This window comes from Cnephaeus nilssonii (assembly GCF_951640355.1).
Source record: "Cnephaeus nilssonii genome assembly, chromosome: 9".
In the NCBI taxonomy this organism is placed as follows: Eukaryota; Metazoa; Chordata; class Mammalia; order Chiroptera; family Vespertilionidae; genus Cnephaeus; species Cnephaeus nilssonii.
Genome location: NC_137080.1, coordinates 26,218,323 through 26,231,357, shown reverse-complemented (window position 1 = coordinate 26,231,357; position 13,035 = coordinate 26,218,323). Strand labels below are relative to the sequence as shown.

Here is a 13,035-nt window from a genome sequence, read left to right as displayed (position 1 = left end):
TTAATTCAATAAAATTTAATGTATAACCACAGACATACAGATATGATCTTTGTTGGTTAGATTACTGATAAAGTCAGTCTCAAACGGGTTTCTAAATTGTGCTAATGTAACCACATACAATTAAGAAACTTTGAAATGAACACTTTATATAGTGTTATTTCAATCAACAGAAAATAATTAAGTTAAGAATACTTATCACTATTGGGAGAGAAAGCAGTGGTTATGGGTTGTGTACTAAGGGAAGTGGTGGGCCATCACACACCAAAAAGGTTAGCTGGTGCTGAGTAGGAAGCATTTGATTTCCTTTGGTACCTTAATCCTATTAATGTGCAGCTATTGAAAACTAGAAATGTGGCTTTTAATTTAAATGTTTAAAATTTAATTTGAATGGCCACATTTGGCCAGCGGCTGCTGTATTGGGTGGACCAGCGCTAGAGGCCTCAGTTCTAAGCAATCCTTGTGCCTGTTTTCCTTTCTCTAAGGGGATTGAGAAAGAGGATTTTAAGGTGCCTTCTATTTCTGACATTCTCTCATTCTAATGTTTCAATCTCAACTACTTAAACAATCTTAAACATGATCACCTTTGTGCTAAACATGTGAGAGATAAAGTGGTTTTTACCAAAGTCCCAGAACAGAGGTTAGTTCTTATAATCCAGGTATCTTCTTTACTTTTAATATTTTGGTTGTTGACATTCTGAAAGGAATCCTCAGAGGAGCAGGCATCGGAGAGTAAAACCAGGAAGCACAGTATAATGTACACCATAGCACAAGAGGTGACAAGAAAAACTCTCCGAATTCTCCCACAACTAGCTTATTTGAGTCTCTGGTGTGCAGAGCTGCCAGTCCATTCTCTGAACGGGTTGCTAATGGGTAAGGCCCTGGATTTGGCATTATGAATACAGGATGTCAAAAACATAGTCCCTGCCCTTGAGGAGAGGATAATCTGGTGTTTGCATGGAATCCCATCATGTGGCTTCCAGAGCACAACAGCCTAGCAACTTCTGAGTCCCTCACATCTGAGCAACTTCATGCCCAACAAGATCATCCTTGCTACATGCTGACATTGCAATCCTGAAAACCTCTGTTTTCATCTGGCTCTGCCATTGCCCCACCTGTACCTCCCACAGCTGCAAAGTCAGTATTATCTTTGAAGAGTTGAGAGCTTACTTCCTTGGACAACTAGAAATCTGACTCAGAAGTATATACTTTCAAACTGCGTACATCTCCACAGCAGAGAACATGTACTTCAAGACCTGATTTCCTTTCTTTGGGGTTTAATAATAAATTTTGAAATCTTTAGACTCATAATTAATATCTTGTTAACTAAAATTATGTATAAAGCAAGAAAACTAAGTGCCAAAGTACTTGCTCCAACCTTAACAGAGGCAATTCTAGTAACAAACGCCTTCAACTTGACTATTTTAAACAGAATCCTTCTTAGATAAAATCATCTCTTTTGAATTTTTGAACTTAGCAATTCTGAATAAGCTTTCTTGCACAGCTTAGATGATTTGCTAGAGATATTTTCTTAAAATTTGCACATCAGCTTGAAGAGAAATCATAGTTTTTAGCAACAGAAACAGAATATTCCTATTACCTCCTTTGCAGTGTTTTTACCCCAAAAGTTATAATAAAACATTAGTACATCTTAGAATAAGCATCATTGTAAATGCTTAATGTAGAAATCCCAATTTTGAGAGTCAGAACCACAGCCCATATCCCGCCTACATAGACACCAGATTAAAGACATCTAGAAAATGATGGAGATTCCAATTCAATTCTTCAAAAAGCTCTTGCTCCCCTGCACAAGTACCACATATGCATTAGTAAACCTGACAAAAATGTAAATGAGAGCCATGCCAGGAGTGAAATTTCTCTTCTGAACTTTTTCAATCTAATACAATTCTTCTTAACCTAAAAACGCAAACCTTATAGTCAAAGGCTTTGTTATAATTCCAATTAGTTCTTTTAAAAAATAATCTACATTTAAAATTTCATTTCAGTGCTAGGATAGAAGATCACAGATGAACACAGTAATTCTCAGCAAGAACTATTTTAGGTGCATATACCTCAAGCAGACTTGTCACCTCTCATGGAATGCTGACACCTCAAAAGTAGAATCTGGCAACATTTTAAAAGATGTTCTCAGCAACTGAAGATGATCAGCCCTTTGAACAAATCATCATGGCCCCCTTTAGCTCCTATCCCTGCACATAGTATGTGCTCAATAAATGCTAAACTGAAGAGCATTTACCACATCAAGCCTGACATGTGACAGACAGTCACAGCTGCCTCACACCAAAGAGCAAAGGCATCTGGGATAGCTGCTATTTTTTAAATTTGGAAATAAATGGAATCATCACTGATTTGCTCACTTCAATCAACTCGCGTGTCTATTTCTCACTGGACAGTATATAAATACACTTAGCCTATTAATTCATTAAACCTCACTTAAGACTATTAGAAAGTTGTATTTGTGTTTTCATGCCATAACGAAAGCATGACCTACGGGTTAAGTGATTTCCCTGAGTGGGTCAGAGGCACAGTGGAAACCCAGGCCTCCTACCTGGGACCAGCACTCTTGCCAGGTTCTGGGCCCTGGTTGGCTGCTGAGTTCAGATGCCTTCCAGGGCTTCCTGGCCCTGAAGCATTTCAGCAGGTACAGCTTGCCACCTAGACCGCCCCCCGCCCGCCCCCCCCCCCCCCCTCCCGGCTGGTTCTGGCCAGAAGCAGCACACACTAACAACTCAAGGGCCTCCTCCTGGCCAGCGGAGAGTGAGATGGCATTTCCATCGCATTCCACGTGTTAGCCCTTGTGACATTCACGGCACTATGTCAGGAATGCGGCTGCCATCCTTCATGTGCATTCTTCAGGGTAAAAACACAACAACGACAACACATACACACAAAACAAAAACCCAGCCACTATCACGCAACTTGTGGGCAGCCGCTTGTTTGGGCCACCAAGGGGAAGAGATGGATCATCCTTCACAACATTTCCAAGCCGCCCTCCTGAGTGCGATTGCACCTGCTTGGCCTTCTCCCAGCCTCCTCAACCCTCCTCACCTGAGCGCCGCACTGCGTCCTGGTTCCACCTGGCTTCGCAGGCCCACTGAGGAGGAATGTGGAGGAAGCCGACGATTGGAAAGCAGAATTCGACAGATGGGTTTAGAAGATGCTCACAGCGCTTTCCGAAGAACCGAGGAGCTGGTGGGAGTGGAGAAGCAGCGGACCTTTCGCATACTCACCTGCCGAGCGTGGGTCTTCCCCAGCTGCTGGGCTGGCCCACGGGGCGGTGGTGGGACCGAACCGGGCCTGGGCCTGCGGGGGAAGCCGCACTGGCTGCCAGCGCCTGCGCGAGGCCAAGGAGCGGGGCGGGACGGGGGAGGCACCGCCCACGGAGCAGCCCGGGGTGGGGAAGATGCACCTGCGGGGCAGGAACGTCCTGCCAGAGATGGTGGGCCGATGGATGGTGGCGTCTACAATGGACCAGGTGGCAATCAAGTCTGAGATGATTGGCCACTACCTTGGCGACTTCTCCATCACCTACAAGCCGGTGAAGCTTGGCCAGCTGGGCAAACAGAGCCAGCCCTCTCCTTCTGCTTCATCCCCCTCATGTAGCCAAGAAAAGCACAGATTTCTCTTTAAAAAAAAAAAAATGGCCCTGGCCGGTGTGGCTCAGTTGATTGGGTGTCGTCCTATGCACCACAGGTTGCCTTTTCGATTCCTGATCAAGGCATCTCTCTCTCTCTCTCTCTCTCTCTCTCTCTCTCTCTCTCTCTCTCTCTCTCTCTCTCTCTCTCTCCCCCCCCTCTCCCTTTCTTTCTAATAACAATATTTTTAAAAAATGTCCACAGCTATTAGATGGTCAGCTTTCTGAAGAGTGACATAAGACCCACAATTCCTCCCCTAGTATTAGAGACGCTGCAGGTTTTCAGGAGCCTTTAGTAAGAAGCCCCCAGGAGAGCTGCCTCAGGATTACCCACTGGGTGAGGCTCCAGACCTTGAGCCCTAGCTGCTGATGTGTGTGCTGCTGAGCCATTTTCCCCTCCCCATCTGTGAAACAAATGTGTTGTCAGACAATATCTAAGGTCCTTTCTGCCCTAACTTTATAAGAGTGCTTTCTGAAATAAAATACATGATCATAACCAGGCACATTTTCAGCGCCTACTCCATGCCAGGGATTGTACTAAGCACTTTACTTACATTACTTCACTTATACCTTAATAATACCAATACCCACAGGTAGATAGTCTTAATATTTACAGATGAGGAAAGTGATCGTTAGAGAGCTCGAGCAGTGGCAATCTCCCTCAATTGACCTTTGCATACCCAATCCAGCACATGCACTGACTCTAATTCGTTTTGTAAAACTGCAGTGTGATGAATGACCTCAGTGCGCGAATTCTGGTGGCTAGTGGCCTCATTATTGGGCAGGGTCTGTCTGCATTCAGTTTTCCCCAGCAAAGTTTGTGTGCTTACCAAAATTAATTGTTCGTTCCCAAACTTGTTTATGCCAGTTACACTTGTCACTGCAATGATGAAATCTAATAAGAATAGCACATTAAACCGATAAAATATAATTATAAAAAGACAACACTATTTCAATAACTCAGGAGGATGTTTTCAAAAGATAAGGCTAATTATACACACATAAAAATATTGTTGACTGAAACATAGGGGATATAAGAGTAAACAATTAGGGGACAAAAATCCCAAAATTCTAGAAATTTTTATATGCATATTGTTTTTCCCAAAATTCTAGAGTTTATATATATACTAGAGGCCTGGTGCACGACATTCGTACACTGGTGGGGGAAGGTCCCTCAGCACGGCGTGAGCCCACTGGCAAGCCCGGCTTCTGGCTAAGCACCAGGGGGCAGCTCCTGCATTGAGCATCTGCCTCCTGGTGGTCAGTGCATGTCATAGCGACTGGTCGTTCCGCCATTTGGTCAATTTGCATATTAGCCTTTTATTATATAAGATATATATATATATATAATTTCTCGTGCATCTTTAAGTTCTGTTTGTTTTAAAGAGAATCGGAAAGTATTGTTGAAGAATGCATTACAAAAGGGGGTTTGCAATAAAGGTACATGGTCCTACAACTGCAGGTATCACACATTAAAACAAACAAAAGAACCAAACTGTCCAATATATGTGAATTCCTGAGTTAAATTTAAATAAAATGTTTATGGTATATAAATCATCCCGGGGGAAGGGTGTCACCATAGATTCATAAGCATTTTACCTAAATGAAATCATACAGTATATACTCTTTTTTCCCCTCGGGCTCTTTTCACTTCAGTGTCATTGTTTTGAGATTCATCCATGTTGTTGCCAGTATCAATAGTGTGTTTTTTATTGCTCAGTAGTATTCTACTGTACAGATATTCCTTTTTTCTTTTTTGTTCATCCATTGTCCTGTTGATGGACATGAGGGTTGTTTCCATTTTGGGCTATAACAAGATAAAGCTGCTACAAACTTTCATGAACAAGTCTTCCTGAAACATGTTTTCGTTTTTTCCCAGGTAAATACAGAGAGGTGGCATGGCTGGGTCATCTGATACATGTTTTTGTGAAGCTGCCACCTGATTTCCAGTGGCAATGTATGAGAGTTCATTACTTCACATCTTTGCTAGCAATTGGTATTGTCTTTTTTAAACATTAATCCTTCTAACAGGTGTATAGTGGTATTGCATTGTGGTTTTAATTTACATTTCCCTAACGACTAATGATGTTGAGTATCTTATCATGTGTTGTGTTCATTTGTCTTATTTTGGGGTGGTGGTGAAATCTCTTCGAATATTTTGCCCATTTGTTAAGCAGGTCATTTGTTCTTATGAATTCTATTTACACTTTTGTCAAATATCAATTGACCATATATGTAAGTGTGGATCTACTTCTGGTCTCTATCTTGCTGTTGATCAACTTATCCATCTCTGTGCCAACTGTAGGCATCTATTTTTTTAACTAACTTTTTAAATTTACTGACCAACTCATGTCTGGGTTTGTCAGGAGACTTTTACTGCATTCTAGTGGTTAAGAAACTTGATGCAACAGGAAAGGCAGGAGGACAAAGTAGGAAAGAGAGATGGCCAGGTACAGAAAAGAGAAAGCAAAAGTATCACACAGGAAAAGGATTAGAAAAAGTAGGCACTTTTTAAAAAATGGCACTTCCCAACTCTGTCATCACCAAAGACCACCTCCCCCACCTAAGATGACCCTAACCAGTTTTGAAAGGTTATGTCTATAAAATAAATAGCATTTATTAGGTCATAATTCATTTGTGTTCTCATATATTATTCATCAAAGGCATATGCTACTGCCAGTGTTTCTGAGCAGTATGAGATAACCAAGGTAGCTTTAACTTCTGCCAAAAATAAACTGACCTTTTAGATACCCTGTGCAGCCTTGTGGTGGGCAATGTTATGTGATCTCTATTAAGCTTTTTGAAATATTCACAACAGCCCCCACGACTCCCAACATCCGCTCCTGCCCAACCCACTCTCTTTTTATAGCCATGGGAGATAAACCCCAGCCGAGGGGCTTAACCCGACTTTTCTTCCTTCATCAACCACTTGCTGTGTCATCAGAACTTCAGAAAAATATATGAATTGTTAACATGATGAAAATAATAAGAAGATGTAAAGCACTGATTGCCAATCCATGGTTTTGAAATAACTCGGAATATCACTAATCATTAGCCCAAAAGATAACCCCTAAAAACCATGAAGAAAAAAAATTTAATTCTCTAAAAGAAACCTATAACCAGCACTTTTTTCCCCTAAGGTTGTGTGGAATTTCAAATAAACACTAACCAGGTTTAACAACTCAAAAAAGTCTGGGATACCAGACCTTTAGACAAGATAGTAAGAAACTGAAAATGAAACACTCCAAGCTATATGAAAAGTTAGTCAAAAAGGAAAACCCTGTACAAATTAGATAGATTAATGCTATCAAATATGACGGCTTGACATATCTGAATCTAAAAACATCTCAAAGTCAGATCCCAAGGTGAATAAAATGGATTCTTAATGTAGACTGTTGAAATGTCACCTTGCAGCCACAGTTCTCAAACAAACAATGATCTTCACAAAAGGGAAGAGATGTCAACAAATTAATGCGCGAAAAAGGATAGACACAATTATTGATTTCAAATATGATTTTTCTTTTGTTTTGTTGTTTCTCTTAAAAATAAGGGTTGCTTTCAAATGTGCATGTCACCCTCATGCAGGGGCCCCAGCAAGCATTCTCAGAATTACTTCCATTTTAGCACCTGGGCTGCTATACCTTTTAAGTTTACTGCCTTGTCAAAACAAGCCCAAAGTCATCTCTCAATTGAAAACAATGTACCCATTCGTTGATCTCATTTTGAGGAAGGACTAGGAGGGGAAATCCAGACTTAATTCCCAGCTAGCCATTAACTTCATGAACTTATTATTTAGATTTAAGTTCTCTGGGCCTTAGTTTCTCTCTAAAATGAGTTCGTTAATGAAATTTAACAAACATATATTATTCTGAATACAACAAAAACATAGCTGTTGCTCTAAATTCTGGCATCTCTAAATTCTGTGGCGATTATGGCTATGACTTTCCCACTATTAGGTTTATGAGGAATGTAATTAGGTTGTTCTAAATCTGATTTTAAGATATGATCTACATGTTCAATCAGGTGTATCAGACACACTTGGCATGGGGTCCATCACCAGGAAATGGTGCTGTGGTGGCCGATCCCATTTGAACCCTGACAAATGTAGTCAGTGTTGTTAAACTGAACTCTGTGAGACAAAGTGCTTTGTTGATTTTCATTTTTACTCTCCCTGAGGCATACCAATAGCAGATCAAGCTTATATAAAGTAATTATCACAATCCTACAGGCTGTCATTAGAAGAAAAATATGCCTTAAAAATACATTATTTCCACTGTACAGTACCACTGTATAGCACTTTACTATCTTCAAAGATATTTCACACTTATTAGGTAAGGTTTATCTCAGGTATGGACAGCTGAGAGAACATGAAACAAACCAAAGCTCAAGGTAAGCTTTTTTCCTTCCAAAATTTAACTCCTTATTACTAAAGAAACAGTGTGGTCTACATAATTAGTGATCTAATTGCTGCCAAATTTAAGTCAAAACAATATTAGCAAGATTTTAAGAAATGGAAACTACTGACAACAAATCAGATTTTTCTTCCATTAAACTTCTTAACAATTACTGTTTAACTTTGTTTTTTCTCTCTACTACAGTAAGAATTATTCTTTCCTTGCAACTGCAAGGGAATTTTGTTGGCATAAATTATACTAGCAGAAATCACAACATCCCAAGTCTATGAGCCCTTAAATGAAACAAAATGCATGCCTCAGATGTCAGAAGCAAGTAAGTGGTAAGACAGGCTTTGAATTCACTGGCAGACTGGGCTATTTCCTCACCCACATTTCCACATCTTATCCTGTGTTCTAATGATTGTGTGCATTTCAACCCATTGGCTGAGAATATTTTAAATGAAGGGCAACAACATGGATGAACCTAGATATTATTGTGGAAGTGAAATAAGTCAGCCAGAGAAAGACAAATAACATATGATTTCACTTATGTGTGGAATCTAAAACACACACACACACACACACACACACACACACACACACACACACACACACACCACAACAACAACAACAACAACAACAAATGAATAAAGAAAATGAAACAGACCCACAGATACAGATATAAGGCTAATGGTTGCAAAGGGGATGGGGCTGTAGAGGGCTGTCTGAAAAGGAAAACAAACAAAAACTTTCTGAGCATATATCTAGGCTTTAAAATATACTTGCTGAATGTTACTGAATGTTTCAGTAACTGGTTAGGGCTCAAAAAAGAAGTGAGGAGTCAAGGAGATTTGAAAGATAAACTACACTTGATCAAAGTGCATAAAGTCAGCAAGAAGTTTAATTACAATTCAGTTTGCATTTTCTTATCATGAAAAAGCATATGACCAAATCTTTTCATTACGAAAAATGTTACAGGCCTAGGAACCAAGGAAAACATCTGTAGAATAGGATTACCTATCTATTCAATAGAATTCCCTATAACCAGAACAATAATTTTAGTTTATGCATAGGGAATCAACTGTTATACAGAATGCTTATTTTATTGCAAAGGGAGCTTACCACGTTGTGACAAACCACTTTCAAACAGCATAAAAAGGTCAGTTTTTATTAGCCGCAGTAGTGACTGTGAAATGGTTACCTGAATGGTGAACAAAACCTCAGAAAGTCTTCTCCACTACTTTTTCTGTTAACAATTCCAAGCTCAAAAAATAAAGTGACACAGTGTAAGTTTCTAAAGCTTTATTATTTTTATTACATACATTTCACAAACAGAAACCTTCTACCATCACATACAATTCCATAGCCAAATATTCCAATTTTACCAACTTTCTTGAACTATTTACACTGTCTTCCCTCCACAAAAGTGCAATCTAAGACATCTTGACAAGAAAACATTTTAGCTGGTTTTAAAGATGTCCATCCATTATGTTTTCTTTCAATTACCTGGAAGGGTAATAAAGTCAACAAGACATGGAGATGAGCTGAGTTAGGCAGCATCAGGTTATAACCAAATCTCCAACTAAAATTACTCCACAGCTGCTACCATGAGTCTAATGAAAAAAGCAATCTAAAGTTACTGACCTGGCACAGGAGAACAGAGGGGAAGTTAAGAAGTGGTCTTATAGGAAAAAATGAAAGATTTCAGCAGGTTAGTTTTGGTGGTCTAGTCAGTTATGTATCAGTTTATCTATTAGTTTTAGGGTTTAAACAACTAATAATATTCTTTTCTGATTAATTAACTTCCCCAAAACAGATATGAAAATACTTTTTACTCTGAAAATGAACTTTTTTTTAATAAAAACTATAAAATAAAGACTGGGGGAAAGCTCTTTCTTAATTAGAATGGAATAACTGACCCCACTCCCCAGTTTCATGCCAATGTCTCTTTTCAGGTAAAAACCCAGTATATTAAGTGCTTCAGATGCAACCAGAAGAAAGTGGAGAACTGAGCTGGTCTGAAGAGAAAATGATGAGACCATCAGAAATAGTTTTCTCACTAAACTAAAGTAGATAATTGTGTTTGTTCAAGGTGTATAACTCTTAAAAATAAGTGATAAAAAAGTTAGAGCAGATGACAAATTGCTTTGAAATTATAAGTCACTGTGAGTGATCCAGACTATTGAGCACTATTCATCAGAAAAACAGAAGATGGATCTCTTGGGTGACTAATACCTTTTAATATCCAAACCACAACAAAAATAATCATCTTTTTGACATATTCCAATTTCCATCAAGGTACTCAGAGCAAAGTAGTTTGAGAAAGCATGGGGAAAATATTAAGGTCAGCAGGTTTGCAAATTAAGTTTTATTCTCTATATTATTGTATAATTAATTATATTTTATTCTCAAATCAACAAAATTTTCCATTTTAGACAGGAATGCAATGCCTTGAAGGCCAAAGATATCCTCAGATAGGATACCTATCTATGCCTCTCCTTTTGTGTAACTGCAGTGTCCATAGGGTCCTAACTTTTTCATCAAAATAAAGGTCAAGCCGAAACCGGTTTGGCTTAGTGGATAGAGCGTAGGTCTGCGTACTGAGGGGTCCCAGGTTCGATTCCGGTCAAGGGCATGTACATTGGTTGCGGGCACATCCCTGGTGCTGCGTGTGCAGGAGGCAGCTGGTCGATGTTTCTCTCTCATCGATGTTTCTAACTCTCTATCCCTCTCCCTTCCTCTCTGTAAAAAATCAATAAAATATATTTTTAAAAATTTTAAAAAATAAATAAAGGTCAAAAGCAAGTTTTACCTAATTATGTCATACTTATGTTTTAGGGAGTAGAAAACAATATAAGGAGAAAATAACGAATGCAGTAGACACTACGCTCAGAGCAGTTTTACACTGAGGAACTTGCTTAATGGAATCTATACATAAACGTTAAGTTTGAGAACAATACTAGCAGATTTCTCTACAAAAATTTAGGTGGGTTAAAGAACAGCATTACAAATACTTTACTATTTGTTTTAAATTCAGAGGTAAAAGCCAAATGGTGCTCGAAAGACAAGAGAAACTTTTGTACTTGGGTACATGAGAATCGACAGGGAAACAGTTAACCCACAATTACAGATCTGTGTATTACAGACAAATTTGCAAAGGTTATGTCCTATAGACCTGTTTCAGTTGCATCAAATGCTCTCAGACCAAGGATGATTTTCTGCTTCTTATTGGCATTGAGCAGTTCCCCCACTGTGAAACACTTTTCAGATCATCAAAGACCAAACCAGATGCAGTAAACTGAATTACAATCATCCAAACTGAAAGATGGAGACTATTAACATGTGGGTTCTTTTTAAGGCTGCGTTGTTTCAAACAAAACATCAAATGTTGCATGTAGAACTGAAGCTCACTTGCAATAATGCCTGAACACTTCTGAGAGGAAAAACAACTGTTTATCTGAGGGGACAAAATAAAGACATACTAGTAGAGTATCATCTCTTTTTCACCAACGGAAAGGTATCATAGAGATCTTCCGAATGATCTATTTTCAAACATATTGTTATCCCTTAAATTCAGTGATTTTTCCAAAATGAAATACACTCAAAATAGAAATGTTAAAATTATTCTTTTCCTCATACCCTCACAAATAATGTTTTCCTTTCCTTCCTAGGGCCAAATTTTTGATTTTGCAAACTCAGCATTAAATGGGTAAAACGTCACTGTCAGCAATTTGGGGGAAGAGAAATGTGGCCATGAGTGGTTCCCAGAATTACCAGTAAGGTCTGTGGCTGTGAGATTTACCTGTGAGAAGGGTCTGGCATGAAATGGCACTTCGACAGTACAACCTTCATATATCAGTGCTGCCCAAATCATGTTATTATTCATGCATTCTCCTTGGGAGCTAATGTGACCAAATTCAAATTACAGTTTTCTACCTTTTTGCCCTCTTAAATCCATGTGCATCAAATTCATTTAGTATATTCTCACTGCTATAGGTCAGCTTTACCTAAAAATATGTGCAATACCAATAGCTCTCATATGTCTCATAATTTGGATATTATTTTCAGTATGAAAACTGACTATGAAACTCAAAGAGTGATGGAAATAGCCCTCATGTTAACTTTCAGATAATCTGTCAATGAGTGTAAACTGCACGTCAAAGTGCGCTGCAGAAGCTAAACATGAGGGACTGACACACCATCAGCTCCAGGCAGACTTACATTCACCTGTCACATGTTTTCCCACGGCCCAGAGAAGATCTAAAGCGGGTCTTTAAACGGTTGACTTTGAGTAAGAGTACACTCCCAAGTCCTACCAAACTCTTGGTTTAGAACCACCTAATTCCTTTCTTAAACTCAGCCCATCCTCCCCACCACCTTAAAAGCTGCAAGGGAGACTCTTTGTGATAGGGAACCAATACCCCAACTCACAGGACTGCGCACGGGGCTCTGGCCAGGACCACAGACCGGCACTCGGGAGTCAGGGGAGGGCAGGAGAAGCCCATTTTAGTGACCACGTACACAAAGGAACTTGCCTTTAAGTTAGAAAAGAAATTAACATCACAGAATGTTTCCCTAGAAAAGATATGTAATAAAGTAATAGTGTCGATAAAAGAGCTATTACCAAAGCAAAGCTTTCATCAATAAGCTTCCAGAACTTTAAAGGAGGAAAATGGCTTCACAAAATGGTAGTCCAGGTTGCCACAGTGTGGACACTGCTGGACGTTGCTGTACTCGGAGAAGTACTGCATCCCGATCCGCACGTCGATCACGGGCTTCCCGCAGTGCTTACAGTTCAGCCGGGCCTGGGGGGAAACACAGGCACGTGAGCCGCCACACCCTTCTGCCTCCCACACCTGCCCAAGTCATCTGACCCCAAAGGCAAGACTGTTAACAGCTGCGAAACTGACCCTGAGTTTAGTGCCGAATCCTTTCTATTACCAAAAACAGGAGAGGCAAAGCATGAGATAAGCATAAGACCTACGTGTA

The 13,035-nt window shown here is 39.6% G+C and overlaps 1 protein-coding gene across 3 annotated transcripts in view; it reads right to left on the bottom strand.

The window, feature by feature from the left end:
• Positions 1-9,333: 9,333 nt before the first annotated feature.
• The window catches only part of HECA (hdc homolog, cell cycle regulator), a 50,856-nt gene continuing 47,154 nt past the window's right edge, over positions 9,334-13,035 (bottom strand). For all 3 annotated transcript variants that reach the window (XM_079780242.1, XM_079780243.1, XM_079780244.1), the window contains exon 4: positions 9,334-12,851. In XM_079780242.1, the coding sequence (XP_079636368.1) occupies positions 12,687-12,851 (165 nt within the window). In that variant the 3' untranslated portion in view covers positions 9,334-12,686. The remainder of the gene's footprint in view (positions 12,852-13,035) is intronic.